This window comes from Macaca thibetana, chromosome 14 (assembly GCF_024542745.1).
Source record: "Macaca thibetana thibetana isolate TM-01 chromosome 14, ASM2454274v1, whole genome shotgun sequence".
Lineage (NCBI taxonomy): Eukaryota > Metazoa > Chordata > Mammalia > Primates > Cercopithecidae > Macaca > Macaca thibetana.
In genome coordinates, this window is record NC_065591.1 from 103,907,746 (window position 1) to 103,929,009 (window position 21,264).

Below are 21,264 nucleotides of genomic sequence, written 5' to 3' on the forward strand. Positions count from 1 at the left end.
CAAGCGCGACGGGTGTGCCCCGCCTATCGACTTCCGGTTCTCTCAGCATTTTCCTCCTCCCTGTTTTCTTTCGTCATCGTGGGTGGGAATTGTCGCCTAAGTGCTTCCGGGTTGGTGAATGACCTTGAGCCCTCAGGAACGAGATGGCGGTTGTCTGGAGGCTGAGTGCCCTTTGCGGTGCCCAAGGAGGCCGAGGTGAGGGGTCTTCGCACCCTGAGGTGCTTAGCACAGCCTCCAGCCAGGGAAGGGGATGAAAGTGAGGACTCATCTGCCGGGTGGGAGGTCTCTTGAGGAGAAGAAAATCCCGAAATCACAGCAATGACCACTATAGTTACTTGCTGTGAGCTGAGTTGACGGAATAATCAGGAAGAGCGCTCGCTCTGGAAGTTGCAGTCCTGATGAGGCTAATCCACATAGGAGTTCTGTTTTCTCCCCGTTTACTGTCCCTAGAATGCTCCCCACTGGCTCCCACCCTGAATCGGGAAAGAGGGTTAGGCGCTTGCCCGTTTCTTCTGGAGTTGGTGTGTTTGGGTGTGGGAGTGGACGAGGGGATCAGTTCGAAAATCATTTAACCTGGGTATTTGTTCTACCGCAGGCACTGTAGTAATGCTAGGATACAAATGTAAAGGAAAACGTAGTTCCCGCCCTCAAAGAACTTTCACTCTGATGAGGAAAACACTGTCGTAGTAGTCCAGGCAAGATGGGGTCCTGAACTAGGAAAGTAGCACAAAGAAAAGAAGATTGTTTCAAGAAATGTTAAAGAGATATGCCAATAGGATTTGGCGATTGAATTTAGGGGAAACGTCTCTCATGACTTCCAGATTACTGAGTTAGGTTAAAGAATGCCTGAGGTGTCATTAAATAAAGTAGGGAACATGCAGATGTTCCCTAGTCTAACTTCAGAGTAACCCCAGTGAAATAGATGCTATCATCATTTTACAGATGAGATGTTATTCCCTATTTAGGGTTAAGTAGCTTACCTATGGTCCTTTAGAAAGTTTTCAGTCCTGTTAAAGGAGGCGTTCTTATGATCATCCTACTCTTTCCTCAGCTCTGTTGCTGCGAACCCCAGTGGTCAGACCTGCTCATATCTCAGCATTTCTTCAGGACCGACCTATCCCAGAATGGCGTGGAGTGCAGCACATTCACTTGTCACCCAGGCACCATTGTATGTTCTCTCCATTGCTGCTGCTTTCTGGGCTCTAGCCATCTTTACCTTCACTAATTGTCATGCCTTGAGCAGGACTTCCTACCTGTAGGGGGGACTCTTGTGTCCAACTCTGTCAAATGAAGACCTAGTTTACACCTTTGGGCAGACTAGTGCCATTATGGTTGAATGATGTCATTTATAATCATAGAAGACCTTCTAGCCTAAGTCTTTAAAATTTTTTTCTTTTTTTTTTTGAGACAGAGTCTCGCTGTGTTGTGCAGGCTGGAGTGCAGTGGCATGATCTTGGCTCACTGCAACCTCCGCCTTCTGAGTTCAAGCGATTCTTCTGCCGCTGCGTCCCGAGTAGCTGGGATTACAGGTGCCCACCACCACGCCCAGCTAAGTTTTGTACTTTTAGTAGAGATGGGTTTCACCATGTTGGCCCGGCTGGTCTCAAACTCCTGACTTCCTCAAACTCCTGACCTCAGGTGATCTGCCCACCTCGGCCTCCCAAAGTGCTGGGATTGCAGTTGTGAGCCACCCACTCCCGGCCCACTAACTTACATTCATAAGGTAATTTGTTCACTTCACTGAACCAAGACGGCCTTAATTCTGTAGCAATAGAGCAATTCTGTATTTTATTCATCTTCTTGGATCTGTCTTCTAATCAATATGTAGGCATTGCGATACCCTTTTGCTAAAATACTTCAAAAAACAGAGATAAAGACTTCAAAAAACAAAGATAGCTTCTCTCTTAACTACTATTTTAATATTTTACTTCCTTTGTACTCAGAGTTATATCCTATATGTATACGGTCTGTCAGTTTGGGTTACTGTGTGGCATATGTTGAACATGAAAGATGTGTTTCTCACATCGACTTTTATGAATCTGGTCCTTTCTGTAGCTGGTTCCAAGGCTGCATCTCTCCACTGGACTAGCGAGAGGGTTGTCAGTGTTTTGCTCCTGGGTCTGCTTCCGGCTGCTTATTTGAATCCTTGCTCTGCGATGGACTATTCCCTGGCTGCAGCCCTCACTCTTCATGGTCACTGGCAAGTATAGCAATTCCAAGTATAGTTGTCTGCTCAGTTTGTTTGCTGTGAGCTTGTCTTATGTATTATATATGAGAGAGAAGTTAATTGAAATGCTCTAAATTTGTTGAAAACTTTAAAATATATATAAAATATGTATATGCCTAGATTTATATATCCACCTGCCTATTCAATGTCTTTCAATTCGATTTCCATATCTAATAACATTTTGAATGTAGCTTGTCAAACTGAGTTTCTGATCTCCCCTAATCTGTTCCTCCTGCACTCTTGTCCATCTGAATTAATGGCATTTCCAGTTTTCTGTTTGTTCAAGTCTAAACCTGGTAAGCTTCAAATTTGGTCATTATCCTTGACTCTAGTAGTAGTCTCCTAACTGGTCCCCATTTGTGTCCATTCCCAACACAGCAGACCCAGTGATCCTGTTAAAATGTTAAGTCAGAATAAGACATTCCTCTTCTCAAAACCCTATTTTTTCTGTTCATGTTATTCAAAGTCAGAATTCTTAGAGTTGTCTGCGGACTCTACATGATTGAACCTCCCTGTTTCTTCCCTCAGTTTTAGCTGCGCTCTCTCTCTCATTCACACGGGCTTCCTTGAGATTCCTTGAACATGCCAGGGACATTCTAGGTCTCAGGGCTTCTCTTACTGCTTCTGCCTGAAACTCTTTTTCTAGCTGTACACTTGGCTTGTTCCTTCATCTCCTTCAGGTCCTGAATGTCATTCTCTCAACAAAGCCTTCCCTAACCACTTATTCAAAATTGCAGTTTCTGTCCTACCATTCCTTATCTCTCTTGCTTGTTTTATTTTTCTCAATAGCACTTACTACCTTCTAATATACTACATCATCTGTTTATTATTTTGTATAGTAATTGCTTCTTTGCATTTTGTTTTATCACCCAAATGTATGTCCCTAAATAGTATAGTTTATTCTTGCCTCTTAAAAAAAAAGATACATGTGGGTGGGTTATTTTGTTGTTTTTACTGTGTGTGTTTGCTGTTGTGCCTCTAGAACACAGAACTACTGTCTGGTACCTGACATATAGCACTCAGTAAATACTTGCTGAATGAATGAGTATACAGCGTCTGTTTGTTTGTTTATTTATTTATTTATTTTTGAGACAAAGTCTCGCTCTGTCACCCAGGCTGGAGTGCAGTGGCATGATCTCGGCTCACCACAACCTCCGTCTCCCAGGTTCAAGCGATTCTCCCTGCCTCAGCCTCCCAAGTAGCTGGGATTACAGGCGCGTGCCACCAGACCCAGCTAATTTTTTTGTATTTTTAGTAGAGATGGGGTTTCGCCATGTTGGCCAGGCTGGTCTGGAACGCCTGACCTCAGGTGATCTACCTGCCTCGTCCTCCCAAAGTGCTTGGATTACAGGCATGAGCCACCGAGCCCAGCTTATTTATTTATTTATTTTTTGAGACAGGGTCTCCCTTTGTCATCCAGGCTGCAGTGCAGTGGCATGATCTCGGCTTACTGCAACCTCTTCCTCCTGGTTCAAGTGATTCTCCTGCCACAGCCTCCTGAATAGCTGGGATTACAGGCACACACTACCACACCCAGCTAATTTTTGTATTTTTAGTAGAAATGGGGTTTTGCCATGTTGGCCAGGCTCGTCTTGAATTCCTGACCTGCTTCAGCCTCCTAAAGTGTTGAGATTACAGGTGTGAGCCACCACGTCTGGCCCAGCTTTTGTTTATTTTATCTGGTATAGTTTGTATGACTTTTTGTGTTATTGAACCTTCTAAAATGAGGGTAAACAACTCAAGGTTGGGTTCCTTGAGTTGTTCTTTTTAAGTTTTGCAGGAACAATATGTTGTCATTGTGGGGAGTATGGAGGCGCTTTCAGATTGTTGAAAGTACTGGAAGTACTTTGGAGAGTGTCTTAACCAACTCTTTTATTTTACAAATGTGGCAACTAAGACCCAGGGAGGTTAAGTGACTTGTCAGAATCATTTTCTTTTTTTTTTTTTTTTGAGACGGAGTCTTGCTCTGTTGCCCAGGCTGGAGTGCAGTGGCCGGATCTCAGCTCACTGCAAGCTCTGCCTCCTGGGTTTACGCCATTCTCCTGCCTCAGCCTCCCAAGTAGCTGGGACTACAGGCGCCTGCCACCTCGCCTAGCTAGTTTTTTGTATTTTTTTAGTAGAGACGGGGTTTCACCGTGTTAGCCAGGATGGTCTCGATCTCCTGACCTCGTGATCCGCCCATCTTGGCCTTCCAAAGTGCTGGGATTACAGGCTTGAGCCACTGCGCCAGGCCTAGAATCATTTTCTAGCTAGTGTTAAAGGTTTTTTTTTTTTTTTTTTTTTTTTTTTTTTTTTTCGAGACAGAGTCTCACTCTCACCCAGGCTGGAGTGCAGTGGTGCGATCTTGGCTCACTGCAACCTCTGCCTCCTGGGTTCAAGCAATTCTCATGCCTCAGCCTCCCAAGTAGCTGGGATTACAGGCACGTACCAACACACCTAGCTCGGTTTTGTATTTTTGGTCGAGACGGTTTCACCATGTTGGCCAGACTGGTCTTGGACTCCTGACCTCAAGTGATCCTCCCACCTTGACTTCCCAAAGTGCTGGGATTATAGGCATGAACTGCTGTGCGCAGCCTAAAGGGGTTTTAATTATCTAGTTTTGTAGGACTAGTTAGGAGAATTTGTTGTTGATGTTGTTTTTTAACTACATAGACCTTTCCAAATAAAAGATGCCAGTTGCATATGAAATATTAGATCACAAGTATAGTAAGTAATATTTCTCTAACATGTGATCCATCTTGAAGAAGCTGTCTATAATTGTGCTCCACCTCCTCAACACTGAGTCTCTTTTAACCTGTATTAATTAGGGTCTTATCCCAACTATGTAACATAGGTTATTCTTACCAAGGGCACTGAAGGCCTTCATCTTTCCAAATCCGGTTGTCTATTCTCTGTCCTCCACTTGCTTGAAGTCTCAGCAGCCTTCAACTCAATTAATTCTCCCCGTAAGTCACTTTTCTTTGGCTTTCCAGATGCATAGAAGTCTCCTCTGCCAGATCCTTCTCCTCGTCTGACCTCGAGATGACAAAATCTTCAGGGCTGAGTCATGGCCTTCTTAATTTCTCCATCTGTACCCTCTTTCTAGGTGAGCTCAGATCTGACCTGTTTTTCTGAGCTGCAGACTTATTTATCTCATTGTCTAATTGACATCCACTTGGATGTCTGATAGTTATCCCAGATCTAACATTGGCCAAATCACTCTTTTTTTCCCCCAAATCTCCCTTGATTTCTCCTTTAAAGCCCCCTTCTCAGTTAAAGCTATGCTCAAGCTAAAATTCTTAGGAGTCATTCTACATACTTCTTTTTGTTCTTACCCCACATCTATTCCCTAAGTTCTGTTCTTTCTTTAAAAAATAGTCTGAATCGGCCAGGTGCGGTGGCTCATGCCTGTAATCCTAGCACTTTGGGAGGCCAAGGCGGGTGGATCACACGAGGTCAGGAATTCGAGACCAGCCTGGCCAGTATGGTGAAACCCTGTCTCTACTAATAATACAAAAATTAAGCTGGGCGTGGTGGCACCTGCCTTGTAGTCCCAGCTACTCGGGAGACTGAGGCAGAAGAATCACTGGAACCCAGGAGGCGGAGGTTGCAGTGAGCCGAAATTGCGCCACTGCATTCCAGCCTGGGCAACAGAGTGAGACTCTGTCTCAAAAAAACAAAAAAACAAAACTCTGAATCAGGGTGCGGGGGAAGGGGATGGAGAGCATTAGGATAAATACCTATTGCATGCAGAGCTTAAAACCTAGATGACACGTTGATAGGTGCAGCAAACCACCATGGCACATGTGTACCTGTGTAACAAACCTGCACGTTCAGCACATGTATCCAAGAACTTAAAGTAAAAGGGAAAAAAAAAAGAAAATAGACATTATTACAAAAAAAAAAATAGTCTGAATTGTCACTTTACACCCTGTCACCAGCCTAGGTTAAGCCAACAGTCTCACCTAGGCTACTTCAGTTGCCTTCTAACTAGTTTCCTGTTCACCTGTTACTCTGGTCCCCCACCCACACTGTTTATTCATCATACTACAGCAATAGTGACCTTTTAAAACGTAAAATTATATTCCTCCAAAGTAGATATACAGATGGCCAATAAGCACATGAGAAATTGCTCAGCATCATTTGTCATTAGAGAAATGCAAATCAAAACCACAATGAGATACCACCTCACACCCCATTAGTATGGCTGTAATAAAAGATGGACAGTTGTAAATGGTGCTGAGGACTTGGAAAATTGGAACCCTCATGGTTCTGTTGGGAATATAAAACGTTTCAGTCACTTTGGAAAACATTCTGGCAGTTACAACACAAAGTTAACCTTAGAGTTACCATAGACTTGGCAATCTACTTTTAGGTGTATACCCAAGAGAATTGAAAACGTGTCCACACAAAGAACTTGTATAGGAATGTTCAGAGCAGCATTATTTATAATAGCCAAAGAGTGGAAACAATCCAAATGTCTGTTAGTGGATGAATAGCTAAACAAAATATGGTGTATTCATACAATAGAATATTATTCAGCCATACAAAGGAATGATGTATTGATAAATGCTATGACATGGATGAACATTGAAAATATTATGCTAAGTTGACACAAAGGCCATATATTGTATGGCTTTTTTTTCTTTTTTTTTTTTTTTTTTTTTTGAGATGGAGTTTTCCTCTTATCATTCAGGCTGGAGTGCAATGGTGTGATCTTGGCTTGGCACGAACCTGCAGTCTCGGTTCACCGCAACCTCTGCCTCTCGGGTTTAAGTGATTCTTCTGCCTCAGCCTCCCAGGTAGCTGGGGTTACAGGCATGCGCCACCACGCCCGGCTAATTTCGTATTTTTTTGTAGAGACAGGGTTTCTCCTTGTTGGTCATGCTGGTCTCGAACTCCCAACCTCAGGTGATCCGCCTGCCTCACCCTCCCAAAGTGCTGGGATTACAGGTGTGAGCCACCACGCCCAGCCGTGTATGGGTTCTTTTACATGAAATGTCCAGAATAGGCAAATCCATAGAGACAGAAAGTAAATTTGTAGTTGGGCAGTGGGCTAATAGGTAGAGTGTTTCTTTTTGGGGTAATGAGAATGTTCTGAAATTAAATAATGATGATTGCACAACTCAATATACTAAAAAACCACTGGATTGTATACTAAAAAGGGTGAATTTTTTATGGCATTTGACTTAGATTTCAATAAAACTGTTACAGAAATGGTAAAATTAGGTCACTCCTTACCTACGTCACTCCTTGCTTAAAACATATCAGTGGTTTCCTATTATATTTCATATAAAATTCAGATTCCTTATCATGACCTTCAAGACCCTATGCAACTGGCCTCTGCCTTCCTCTGATCTCTGCTTCACCCGTGTGCTCCAGCCACACAAATCTTACTATTCATTAGAGATGCCACTTTTGTTTGGGTGTTCTCATTCATGCCTTCCTTTCTAAAGTGTTTCTTCATAGCATATATATGTTTATTTTTTCCTTCTCTTTCACTAGCAAATTCCATAAAGGCAGGGATGCTATCTCACTTACTATACTCCCAACATTTATGACAGATTCTGGCACATAATATCTACTTAATAAATTCTTTTTGAATTAATTAAAAATACTGTAGGGTTTTAGTTATTTTTAGTTATTGAGGTGAGAGGATCACTTGTAGCCAAGAGTTCAAGACCAGCCTGGGCATCATAGTAAGACCGCATCTCTAAAGAAAGAAAAAACAGACCAGGAGCGGTGGCTCATGCCTGTAATCCCAACACTTTGGGAGGCTGAGGCGGGGGAATCACAAGGTCAGGAGTTCCAGACCAGCCTGGCCAATATGGTGAAACCCTGTCTCTACTAAAAATACAAAAATTAGCTGGGCGTGGTGGTGGGTGCCTGTAGTCCCAGCTACTTGGGAGGCTGAGGCAGGAGAATCGCTTGAACCCAGGAGGCAGAGGTTGCTGTGAGCCAAGATCGTGCCACTGCACTCCAGCCTGGGCGACAGAGTGAAACTCTGTCTCAAAAAATAAATAAATAAATAAATAACAATTAGCCGGGCATGGAGTCCCAGCTACTTGGCAGGCTGAGGCGGGAGGATCACTTGAGCTCAGGAGTTCGAGGCTGTAGTGAGCTATGATCAGGCCACTGCACTCTAGCATGGGCAACAGAGTAAGACTTTGTCTCTAAAAAAAAGATTCACTAGAAATAGACTTACTGACATACACACACAAAAGGCTATACAGAATCCCCTAAAGAAGCAAACAGTGCACTGGAGTGGCAGATGGATGGCAGTGACAGTGGAGTGGCAAATGGAGACGTTGCATTTGAACTTGACAGATTGTTTTTTTGCAGCCAAGTTATCTGTGTAGTCTCCTAATTTCACTGTGATTTTTCATTGATGTTACGATTTTTTTCTTTTTCTTTAGGGGCCTTGGACAAGTTGTTACTGACTATGTTCATGGGGATGCCTCGCAGAAAGCTGCCAAGGCAGGGCTTTTGGCACTTTCAGCTTTAACCTTTGCTGGGCTTTGCTATTTCAACTATCACGACGTGGGCATCTGCAAAGCTGTTGCCATGCTGTGGAAGCTCTGACCTTTTTGACTTCATACTTTGAAGAATTGATGTATGCCTCTTTGCCTCTGCTTTGTCATGCCATTCAGCTCACAATAAGGAAGAAATAACAGATAAGTCCATTTGTGGACAGCCTTTTTCTCTTAATAATCTTAATCTTAAGATTATTTTCAGAATTTAATCTTTGAGGAAAAGGTTTAAGGAATTGTGTCTAAGAAATTGTGACACTGAGTTCTGTATTCTGGTGAGTTAATGGGGTTGCCTCCCAGCTTCTCATAAGACTCACAGTATAACTAAACATGATATATGAGCTTTTGCCTTTTAATTTATCAATCTCTTGAAGATAATCCAGCTTTATTACTATTAGTATATGATCAAACTTCCATATTTGCCCTGGCAATAATGGACAAAGGGAAATACTCTTAATTCATGAATAAAAACTTTGCAGAAAATTAGACAGTGTTTAATTTTTGAAAACTTCCCTCTCTAGTCAGTAGATACCACCTACTGATGGTTACGTATACTAGGGAAATCTTAAAATTAGGAAATGCTGACATCTCACATTATAAATTTCTAAATCCTAGGAAGAAATGCTTGGAGTGCTTCTGAATATAGAGGAGTTCCATTTTAGGGCAAGTTTCCTCTTGTAGATGTATCGAAATATTTCCAATTCTAAAATGAGATTTAATTCTCAAATGTGTTCTACTTGTTCTAAAACAAATATAAAACTCTTAAGTAATAAATTGTTATTTTCGCACAATGGGAATCTCTAATGTGAAAATGTATTCTATGAAGATAATTTTTTTTAAAATAAAATGTTGTATAATAAAAATGTCTTCTCCGCTTTTATAAGTTAGCTATCAGTAGTTTTATTCATTAGAATTTGGTGTCTGTTGCATTCACAGCATGATTACAAAATTGTGTGTTTAAATTTCCTTCTGGGTAGCTTAGCAGTTAGGTAAATCAGACACAAAGTACTGGAAAATAAAAAGGACTTACATGTAATAGGCAGAAATATACCAAGTATAAGTAGTTTGATATAAATAGAGTATAAGATTTAGTATTTAAGTAGGAATAAGAACTATGTCCAGATTATGGTGTTCTGTGAGTACCAGCCTTTGGAATTCAGATTATATTCTATGTGTATTTAGTCTGGTCTAAGAGTTGAGTGTAAGGCATGATGCTTTCTTCTAGCAATATGGAGTAACTGGGACTGAGCACATTTCACTCACCAAGGACCTTAATGGGAAGCTGAGGCAAAGGAAGCGTATGTGTTCATGAATGTGTACTAGGGGTTAAAGACATGCTCTCCTTAATGTGCCTGTGGTCTTGTAGGAGACTCAAGTGAGTGTGCATTAGGGTGTAGGAAGAGGTGATTAATTCTGTTTTGGGGTGGGTAAAAGGTTTCAAAAGGGGGTGATGCCTGAATAGCAGTGGCACACCAACAGATGGTGGTGGGACCAGTCCACCCTGGTGGGAGAGAATATGTAAACAATATTGACATTGTTTAGAATTACTGGTGCTTGATGATGAGAAAAAACAAATTAACTAAAAGTCAATTTTATTGTTTTAAAATTCTTTCTAGACAATGGATCCCCTCCCTACCTTGTAGTGTCATTCCTTCCCCCACCCCCGCCAGCCCTCAGTATACCGCTGCTGTAGAGTGGAGTGATGAAATGGAATCTTCCATAAAGTCAAAATGGGGATGGCAGTGACTCTGGATAATATGGGAATCCTGTAGCTATCTCCAATACCATCAGATCTAATACCATCAGATCCTAGATATAGAAGGCTATCTAGTACTAATAAGCTTCATTAGATGGTGAAGGGAGAAGTTGGAGTGGAGGCTGGTTCGGCACTGCCTGCCCCATGTCCCAGCTGGTTTGGTCATTAGGATGGAGCTGAGCTGCCTTTGGGAAACCAGTAGGTTGCTATGAGCTGCTGGAAAATGAGGCAAGATTCCAGAATCTTGTGGCACATGCCTGTAATCCCAGCACTTTGGAAGGCTGAGGCAGTAGGATTGCTTGAGGCCAGGAGTTTAAAACCAGCATGGGCAATATAGCAAGATCCTATCTCTACAAAAATACAATAAGACAAAAAAAAGATTAGCCAGGCATTAGCAGTGGCATGTGCCTGTAGTTCTAGCTACTTGGGAGGCCGAGGTGGGAGAACTGTTTGAGCCCAGGAGTTTGAGGTTACAATGAGCTATGATCACACCACTGTACTCCAGCTTAGGTGACAGTGAGACCTTGTCTCTTAAAAAAAAAAAAAAAAAAAAAAAGGTCAAGGGCTAACAGCAATAGCAGTTTCTGATGGTAAGCAGGACATGATCAGAACTGTGCTTTAGAAATAATTTAGGTACCATTAGGTGGGTTAATAAGCTAGAGGCAGAAGGACATGTGAGGGGATAGAGAAAGAATAAAGGGCCTGAACTTTGAGAGTAGCAGTGGAGGTAGGAGTCAATCTCCAAAGGTATTGTAGAAGTCAAAAACATTCATTCATTTGGTAGATACTAAGTACCTCATGTTATCAGCACTGTGCCAGGTACTGTGGATAAAGATAAAATTTTACCTGTCTTTGAAGGGAATTCATAGTCTAATTGGGGCAACAGTAGAATGACTGCAATACGGTGTAGTAAGTGCAGTAATGGTGAAGTACATCATGTGCTGTGATGTAACAAAGGGTGCAGTAAGGATTTGCCTGCAAGTTTCCTGGAAGAGAAGATTTGTAACCTGGGTTTTGAAGATAAGGAGCTGACAGTGGCCAGGAAAGCTGGGGTGAGGTGTAGGGTTGACTGGAGGACGGCAGATCAAGCAAAGGATGATACATAATTTGGTATGACCCAGCAGAGGGAGGGACTGATTGTAGAGGATCTTGTATGCCATCATAAGTAATTGAAACTTTATTTTTTTTTTATTTTTTGAGACAGGGTCTGGCTCTGTGGCCCAGGCTGGAATGTAGTGGCGTGATCTTGGCTCACTGCAACCTCTGTCTCCTGTACTCAAGACATCCTTCCACCTCAGCCTCTTGAGTAGCTGGAACTACAGGCACATGCCACCATCCCTGGCTAATTTTTATGTTTTTTGTAGAGATGGGGGTCTTGCTCTGTTGCCCAGGCTGGTCTCGAACTCCTGGCCTCAAGTGATTCACCCACCTCGGCCTCCCAAAGGGCTGGGATTTCAGGCATGAGCCACTGTGCCAGGCCTGAGACTTTATCTTGACAGCAATAAGGCGTCACTGAAGACTTAATTATGCAAACAGCATGATCCGATTTTTATTTTAAATAGGTTTTGCTGACAGCTATATAAAGAATGGATTTGCGGGAGGTAAGCATGGAAACAGATTATTTTAGTGACCCAGAAAAGAAATAATGAATTGTGAAGGCAATTGTAGGTAGAATGAAGGAGAGAACAAATGTAAGAGATATTTAGAACTTAGAATCAATGAAAGTTATACTAAGATGTGAAAGTCTGAGGGAGAAAGGAGCCTTTGCTCAATTTTTTGTTGTAAATAGGTGGATGGGAAGTAGTGCCATTAAAGAAAAATGTTGAAGGAAAATTAGATACGGTAGTGGAATCAGTAACTACTGAAGTTTTGGATTTGTGAGACAGCTAGGAAGAGATAGAATTTGTAGACTTCTATTCTTTTGGCAATATGGCAGACTCAATTTTAGAAAGTATTTACTTTCTAAAATTATATATAATAATATAATATGAAGCCTATTAGAATGTTAAATAAGAACATCTTTAAAAATATTTCATTTATTTATTTGGGACAGAGTTTCGCTCTTGTTGCCCAGGCTGGAGTGCAATGGCGTGATCTCGGCTCACTGTAACCTCCGCTTCCCGGGTTCAAGCGGTTCTCCTACCTCAGCCTCCCAAGTAGCTGGGATTACAGGTGCCCACAACCACACCCAGCTAATTTTTGTATTTTTAGTAGAGATGGGATTTCAGCTATGTTGGCCAGGCTGGTCTCAAACTCCCAACCTCAGGTGATCCGCCCACTGTGGCCTCCCAAAGTGCTGGGATTAGAGGCCACCACACCCAGCCAAAATGTATTATTTAGTTTGCAAAAAGAAATCCTCTGGAGCCTTACTAAAGTAAGTCTACAGTTAAGGAGGTAAGCAAGGGCTTAGGGTATCAGTTACCCCAAGAGCATCTACTAAGCCCAGGTGACCCAGAGTTCTAGTCGTCGTCTTCTTAATATACATATATTTTTTGAGACAGAGTCTCGCTCTGTCGCCCAGGGTGGGGTGCAATGGTGCGATCTCGGCTCAATGCAACCTCTGCCTCCCAGGTTCACGCCTTTCTCCCACCTCAGCCTCTGGAGTAGCTGGTACTACAGGCGCCCGCCACCATGCCCGGCTAATTTTGTTTTTGTATTTTTAGTAGAGATGGGGTTTCACCATGTTGGCCAGGATGGTCTTGACCTCCTGACCTCATGATCTGCCCGCCTCGGCCTCCCAAAGTGCTGGGATTACAGGCATGAGCCACTGTGCCCAGCACTTATTCTTATTATTTTGAGACAGAATCACGCTCTATTGTCCAGGTTGGAGTGCAGTGGCATGATCAAACTCACTGCAGCCTTGATCTCCTGTACTTAAGTGATCCACCTCAGCCTCCTGAGAGTAGCTGGGATTACAGACTTGTACCACCATGCCTGGCTAATTTTTTTGATTTTTAGTAGAGATGAGGTCTCACTGTGTTGCCCAGGCTGGTCTCAAACTCCTGAGCTCAAGTAATCCACCTGCCTTTGCCTCCCAAAGTGCTTGCATTATATGCCTGACCCACTGTGCCCAGCCGGATTCTAGTTTTAAGAAGGTGGCACATAGGCCAGGAGCAAAGCTTTGGGCTCAAACCAGGGAGTTAGAATGAAGATTCCCCTAAACCAGGAACCATAAAGAGTTTTACTCTCAGAGAAAGGGTGAATTAGAAAAAATGATATTTTGCCGGGCGCAGTGGCTCACACCTGTAAATCCCAGCATTTCGGGAGGCCGAGGTGGGCGGATCACCTGAGGTCGGGAGTTTGAGACCATCCTGACCAACATAGAGAAAGCCCGTCTCTACTAAAAAAAAGAAAAAAAGAAAAAAGAAAAAAATTAGCCAGGCGTGGTGGGTGCCTGTAGTCCCAGCTACTCAGGAGGCTGAGGCAGGAGAATCGCTCGAACCTGGGAGGCAGAGGTTGCACCATTGCACTCCAGCCTGGGCAACAAGAGTGAAACTCCATACCCCGCAAAAAGAAAAACTGATATTTACCTGAAAAAGGAGAGAGCAGAGCAGTGTGTGTATCTTGCCTTGGCTCAGGTTGGAGGAAAGAGTCTCTTCTGAGAATATGTGGCTAAAAGCCAGTCCTCATGCCAGTTTGGAGTCTGAGTTCAAGTTATCTGCATATCTAAAAAGGTTACATGCTGCAAATTTAACTTTGACCTAGGTTTGTAGGTCATGGAAGTCAGCACAAATCCTCACCAGAGAGAGAATGGTTACCCCAACACACGCTTCAAAAATCCCCATGAAGTTCCAGTGAACGTGAACTGTCAGCAAAAATCACAGCATAGGAACGTCCTGAACAAGAGTCAGCACAAACAAACAGAACCATACCCACAAAGAATTCAGACCTGGGAATTTTCAGATACACATTATAAACATAAGATAATATATAAGTCTAAATATAAGTCCGTTTTCTGATCAGAGATCAGAAAGTCTTTGGAGAGAGTGGTATACACTTGATGTTATCGCCTCAATCCATAGAATCTTAGAAATTAGATATCTACTTAGGAGAGTTTTCTCCTCTGGACACCTGATAATAAGTGGGGCTGAATGTTCAGTTTCTGAGGCCTAAGCACCACTGTGAAGCATGTATCCATGGCTGTGGGCCTAGAGCTTCAGAACTGTGTCTATGAGCTTAAAATACCCCAAATGGTCATTTCCAACGTGGTTCTAAGTCTAACTTTCATCAGTGTCTCTTTTTAAACTAGTCTTCCAGGCCAGGTGCGGTGGCTTATGCCTGTAATCCCAGAACGTTGGGAGGCCAAGGTAGGCAGAACACTTGAGGTCAGGAATTCGAGACCAGCCTGGCCAATATGGTGAAACCCTGTCTCTACCAAAAAATACAAAAATTAGCCCGGTGTGGTGGCATGCGCCTGTGTAGGCCTAGCTACTTGGGAGACTGACATGGGACAATTGCTTGAACCCAGGAAGCGGAGGTTGCAGTGAGCTGAGATTGAGCCACTGCACTCCAGCTTGGGTGACAGAGACAGACCCTGTCTCAAAAATATAAATATAGGGCCTGGCGCAGTGACTCACACCTGTAATCCCAGCACTTTGGGAAGCCGAGATGGGCATATCATGAGGTCAGGAGTTCAAGACCAGCCTGGCCAATAGGGTGAAGTCCTGTCTCTACTAAAAATACAAAAATTAGCCGGGTGTGTTGGCACACGCCTGTAGTCCCAGTTACTCAAGAGACTGAGGCAGAAGAATTGCTTGAATCCGGGAGGTGGAGGTTGCGGTGAGCCGAAATGCGCCACTGCACTCCAGCCTGGGCTATAGAGCAAGACTCTGTCTCAAAACAAAACAAAACAAAACAACAAAAAACCAAAAACAAACCAAAACGAAACAAAATAAAAAACAAAGAAAAAGCTCTAGTCTACCAGAAACATTATAAACTATTATTTAAAAGTTTTTTTTTTTTTTTTTTTTTTTGAGATGGAGTCTCCAACTCCTGACCTCAGGTGATCCACCCACCTCAGCCTCCCAAAGTGCTGGGATTACAGGTGTCAGTCACTGTGCCCGACTTACATTTAGTCTTCTTGATCAAGAGTATTTCTCTATCTGTTTTAGGGTTCTTTTATTTTTTTCTAAATGGTTTTATCATTTTTCTCTGAGTGACTCTTTTATTACTAAATTAGGTTATTTCCAATATGATCTTTCTATTATAAATGGGATTTAAAAAATTATGTTTTCTAACATATCACTTATATATTGAAGTAAAATTATTTTTTTTGTTGTATGTAATATTTTGCAATTTTGCAGAATTTACTTCTTTGTTGATAAATCTTTAGTCTCAAAAACTTTTATTATATACAAGCCAGGTATGGTAGCTCATGCTTGTAATCCTAGCACTTTATATATATATATATTAGAGAGAGAGAGAGAGAGAGAGACAGAGACAGAGAGAGAGACCTAGACCACAAGGGAAGATTTGGATAAATTAGTCCTGAAGTATCTCTTTCTTTCCACTAGGGGGAGAAGATTTCCTGCTTCTCATCCAGTCTCTTCTTCAACGGAGGCTGTACCCTTTTCCCCAACTCCAAAAAACGAAAAATCACACTTAAGAAAAATCACACTTACTACAGCTGATTTTTTTTTCTTTTTTTTCTTTCTTTCAATCACATGAATTTCAAAAAACTATTGGAAGAACTGTCTAATTCTCACTTCTGTGTAAAAAAAAAAAAAAAAGGAAAGGGAAAAAAATTTTTTAAATCAAAAAACTATTGGGCAAAAAGTTTGGGGAAACTAACCAGAATTCAAGTGTAACCATGGTGTGATTTAGATTTAGGGGAGAGAACAGGGAAAACCTTACTAGGGCTCCATTTTTAAAAAATCACAATTCCTCATGTAGTAGATTAGCTGAGACTAACAGAAAACCAGGAAATAGAAGGAAAAGGGAGATGCAGCTTCAGCAGAGCCTAAGTACACCAAGTGAAAAATGACTAGAAACTGGGAATGAGGCTGGGACACATGCACACGACCCTGCCCTCCAGATAGAGATTTTATTTGTTTTGACTCACTGATTGAGACAGGGTCTTGCTCTGCCACCCAGGCTGGAGTGCAGTGGCACAATCATGACTCACTGTAACCTTGAACTCCTGGGTGCTGGTGATCCTCTTGACTCAGCCTCCCAAGTAGCTAGGGCTACAGGTGCACACCACCACACTGGGCTAATTTTTGTATTTTTTGTAGAAAGTGGATCTTGCTATGTTGCCCAGGCTGCAGATACAGATTTTAAAGGAAGATTCAACCATCTAGCTATCAGACAGAAAGCAGAACCAAAGGAAATCGTAACTCACTCTGCTTGGTAACAAACACTGAATGTGAATAGCTAGCACCCTGTTCAAAATTGAGCATGGAAAAAAAGAAAAATCAATGTGGGATGTATTAAAAAAAAAAAACATATAAAACAAGTGAAAGAAAAAAGTATACCAGAGGTTCAGAAGTTTTGCATAGGTCTAAATGATTTTTTGTGGGAGCCAGAAAAAAGTTCTAGAAAATTGTTGGGTATCTTAAGTGGAAGTGAGGTAGGCATGAGCTCTATAACAGAAGAAGATGAATGTAGGCTGAGATGGAAGATAAACTAGATGTGATGAAAGAGGAAAAAGAAAAGGAAGGGTTGAAAGGAAATGAAAAACACAGGATAAGGAGTAAAAAAGCAAAATTAATTCTGTCGAAATAAAATTAGCAAAGGAAGACAAATGTAAATAAATTTCTCAGGCCAGGCATGGTGGCTTATGCCTGTAATCCCAGCACTTTGGGAGGTCAAGGCAGGCAGATCATCTGAGGTCAGGAGTTCAAGACCAGCCTGGCCAACATGGTGAAACCCCTATCTCTACTAAAAATACAAAAAATTAGCTGGGCATGGTGGTGGGCACCCGTAATCCCAGTTACTTGGGAGGCTGGAGCAGGAGAATCACTTGAACCCGGGAGGTGGAGGTTGCAGTGAGTGGAGATCGCACCATTGCACTCCACCCTGAGCAACAGAGCAAAACTCCGTCTCAAAAAAATAAGTAAATAAAAATAATAAATAAATAAATTTCTCAGATGCAGAGGATAAAGATAAAGACCAAAAAAAAAAAAAATGCTTACCAAAAGGCAAAGATGTATATTCAAAAACATTCATCAACATTGTTACTTCTGATAGAAAAGAAAATCGAATCAAGCTAAATGTGTAACTAGAGGACCAATTAAATAAATTGTGGGATATTCATATACATAAGGTAGGTTTCCTTTTGGCTACAAGCAGAAGAATACACACCCACTATCTTCCATTAAAAGAGCACTACCACAGAATCGCTCACAGAAAAAGATGTCTGGGTAGGCAGGTCCAGTTTTGATGCAGCTGTTAAGGATGTCATCTCAGACTAAGGTTCTTTCTGCCTCTCTGTTCTCATCCTCAGCATATTGGCCTGTCACTTTTAGGCTTGTCAATTTGTGGTCACAGTATGGCTGGAATGGCTTCAAGTACCACATTCTCCTTTGATTGATTCAAAGGCAGGAAGCAGGGTTACAGGTAGGGCAGTAAAAGCCTTGGTCGTCAGAACATCTTTTTCATCATTCCCTGCAGACTTCTTTTTAGAGTTCATTGATCACAGCTGGCACTTTTGGCCACCTCTCTCTGTAAAGGCTAGGGAAAAGAGTGTCTGCTGTTCTCAGTCTCTGCGTTAATAAGGGAGAAAGGGGCTGGGGATGGCCTCTGGGTGGTCAACAATATAACATGAGTACTCCATTGCTATTAAAAATTATGTACATCAATCTTTGCATCTCTAATTATTTCCTGAAGATAGAGTCTTGGATAGGAATTTCTAGGTAAATCATCATGAGCCTTTAAAAAGCCCTGGTTATGTCATGCAGTTGATTTCCAGAAAGCCGATACAATTAGATATGTGTCAATATGTGTATTGACATATCTCCTGATGCCCGCACCAGTACTGAGTGAAAAACTTTGCTGAGGGTTCCTGTTTATCTGAACTTAAAAGGAGCACATGCATAGAACAAAGAGCCAGCATTTGTTAAATAGCAAAGATAAGCTCATTGAAACTAAGATAAAACAGGCCAGGCACGGTGACTCACACCTGTAATCCCAGCACTTTGGGAGGCCAAGGTGGGTGGATCACTTGAGGCCAGGAGTTTGAGACCAGCCTGGCCAACACGGTGAAACCTTGTCTCTACTAAAAATACAAAAACTATCAAGGTGTGATGGTGCACACCTGTAGTCCCAGCTGCTCATAGGCTGAGGCAGGAGAATCGCTTGAACCTGGGAGGTGGAGGTTGCAGTGAGCTGAGATTGTGCCATTGCACTCCAGCCTAACCAATAGAGTGAGACTCTGCCTTTAAAAAAAAAAGAAAAAAAAAAAACCTAAGATAAAGTAAGAATGTTTCCTGTCCTCCCTCATTTCTGTTTAACAGAGACACTAACCATAGAATCATTGGATTTTTTAAAAATGAGGAACAAATATAGGGAAAAAATAACAATACAGCAGGATTTTTGGATGACATGATCATAATTAGACAATGCAAGTAAAAAAAAAAAAAACAAAAACCTAAAAATCTATTAGGGGAAATAAGAGGGGAGTGGAGAAATATAAGAAATGAGATAGGCAAAATGTTGATAATTTGTTGAAACTGGATGATGAGTATTTGTGTACATTTTAAACTTTTTATAATAAAAGTTGTTTTTCCAATCTTATTGTATTGAAATATAAATAACATAAAATTTACCATCTTAGCTATTTTCAAGGGTACAATGCAATGGTATTAAATACATTTATAATGCCATATGACCATTACCATCATCCAGCTCCAGAACTCTTCTCACTTTGCAAAACTGAAATGCTGTACCCATGAAACACTAACTCCCCACTTCCTCCTCCTTCCGGCCTCTGGCAAACACCATGCTACTTTATGTTTTTATCAATTTGACTATTCCAAGTACCTTATTTAAGTGGGATCTTACAGTATTTGTCTTTATGGGACTAGCTTCTTTCACTTAGCATAATAAATATGTTCATCATGTTGTAGTGTATGTCAGAATTTCCATCTGTATCGGTCCGTTTTCACGCTGCTGATAAAGACATACCCGAGACTGGACAATTTACAAAAGAAAGAGGCTTACTGGACTTACAGCTCCACATAGCTGGGGAGGCCTCATAATCACAGTGGAAGGCAAGGAGGAGCAAGTCACATCTCACATGGATGGCAGCAGGCAAAAAGAGCTTGTGCAGGGCAACGCCCATTTTTAAAAGCATCAGATCTCATGAAACCCATTCACTATCATGAGAACAGCAGGAGAAAGACCCTCCCCCATAATCCAATCATCTGCCACGGGGTCCTTCTCACCACACGTGGGAATCATGGGAGCTACAAGATGAGATTTGGGTGGGGACACAGAGCCAAACCATCTCACCATCTGTTTGTTTGTTCGTTTGTTTTGTTTTGTTTTGTTTGAGACGGAGTCTTGCTCTGTCACCAAGCTGGAGTGCAGTGGTGTGATCTTGGCTCACTGCAACCTCTGCCTCCTGGGTGCAAGTGATTCTCCTGTCTCAGCCTCCCGAGTAGCTGGGACTACGGGCATGAGCCACCACGCCCAGCTAATTTTTGAATTTTTAGTAGAGACGGGGGTTTCACCGTGTTGGCCAGGATGGTCTTGATCTCTTGACCTCAGGTGATCCACCTGCCTTGGCCTCCCAAAGTGCTGGGATTATAGGCATGAGCCACTGCACCCAGCCTTTATTTTTATTTTATATATATATATATATATATTTTTTTTTTTTTTTACCAACACAAATATTTTAAAAAACCACATACTTAAAAGGAAGTTCAATTCTTATCTTTGGTGTCCTGAATAAAGGAGTGGCACTTTCTGTTGTCCACCAATTTTCCTGTTTCTAATCTGAATATTCTTTCCTAAAAAGATGGATACGGGCCGGGCATGGTGGCTCATGCCTGCAATCCTAGCACTTTGGGAGGCCAAGGTGGGCGGATCACTTGAGGTTAGGAGTTTGAAACCAGCCTGGCCAACATGGTGAAACCTCGTCTCTACTAAAAGTACAAAAAAAATTAGCTGGGTGTGGTGGTGGGCGCCTGTAATCCCAGTTACTTGGGAAGCTGAGGCAGGAGAATTGCTTGAACCTGGGAGGCAGAGGTTGCAGTGAGCTGAGATCACGCCGCTGCACTCCAGCCTGGGAAACAGAGAGAGACTCTGTCTCAAAAAAAAAAAAAAAAAAAAAAAAAAAGATGGATGTGACCGATGGTTAACATAGTATTAAAGTTGCCTCCTGGGCCATGACTCAGCTACATCGGTGGCCCTGCTAAATTTGTGGCCAGGGCACCTCCTCCCTTTCCCCTAAACTGGTTTCATCTCCCTCAAAGCTACTACTGAAGAATTAGGGGCTTATTTGGCATGGGTTTATTCCTTCTTGTGACTTAGAAGCTTGGAGAATTCATTACTTTTTAATTTAGTTTGTTTTATCTAACAAGTTTAGTAGATCAAAATATTCTTCTGGCCAGGTCAGGGTCTAACCACTGTAGGATATCTTCAACTCAGTGTACGTTTTAACCAAAACATAGCATCTCAGCTAAACATGATCAATACGGGCCTCTATTGTATCTTTTTCCAAGGTAATATGATCCTGACAATATTCTCTGGAAAAATTTCACTCATAGGCTAACCCATATTTTTGTTTTTCCTCATTCCCACCCTCAAAGGTAATATAAATGCAAATAAAA

General features: G+C 42.0%; 3 protein-coding genes across 54 annotated transcripts in view; 2 read left to right on the top strand and 1 right to left on the bottom strand.

Annotated features, from left to right (window-relative positions):
- The window catches only part of PTS (6-pyruvoyltetrahydropterin synthase), a 166,517-nt gene that overhangs the window by 28,202 nt on the left and 117,051 nt on the right, over positions 1 to 21,264 (top strand). The window lies entirely within an intron of this gene.
- Positions 1 to 21,264, bottom strand: part of TIMM8B (translocase of inner mitochondrial membrane 8 homolog B) — a 1,180,384-nt gene that overhangs the window by 1,613 nt on the left and 1,157,507 nt on the right. The gene's annotated exons all lie outside the window — the stretch shown is intronic.
- On the top strand, positions 13 to 9,599 carry SDHD (succinate dehydrogenase complex subunit D). 3 transcript variants are annotated; one of them, XM_050757765.1, is made up of 5 exons: positions 82 to 195; positions 1,052 to 1,168; positions 2,056 to 2,200; positions 3,343 to 3,383; positions 4,562 to 5,182. In XM_050757765.1, exons 1-5 carry the CDS (start codon positions 144 to 146, stop codon positions 4,633 to 4,635), a joined length of 429 nt encoding a protein of 142 aa, XP_050613722.1. In that variant the 5' UTR covers positions 82 to 143; the 3' UTR covers positions 4,636 to 5,182. The 3 variants fall into 3 exon arrangements, with proteins under 3 accessions (XP_050613720.1, XP_050613722.1, XP_050613721.1); XM_050757763.1 differs by lacking the exons at positions 3,343 to 3,383; positions 4,562 to 5,182 and adding an exon at positions 8,623 to 9,599 and having other exon boundaries at positions 13 to 195; XM_050757764.1 differs by lacking the exons at positions 2,056 to 2,200; positions 3,343 to 3,383; positions 4,562 to 5,182 and adding an exon at positions 8,623 to 9,599.

What these genes read in the sequence shown, in the direction of transcription:
- SDHD (XM_050757763.1), top strand. Translation starts at nt 144, where the DNA reads ATGGCGGTTGTCTGGAGGCTGAGTGCCCTTTGCGGTGCCCAAGGAGGC. An exon ending in CGGTGCCCAAGGAGGCCGAG is followed by an intron (nt 196 to 1,051) that starts GTGAGGGGTCTT and finishes CTCTTTCCTCAG; the next exon opens with CTCTGTTGCTGCGAACCCCA. An exon ending in CTCACTCTTCATGGTCACTG is followed by an intron (nt 2,201 to 8,622) that starts GCAAGTATAGCA and finishes CTTTTTCTTTAG; the next exon opens with GGGCCTTGGACAAGTTGTTA.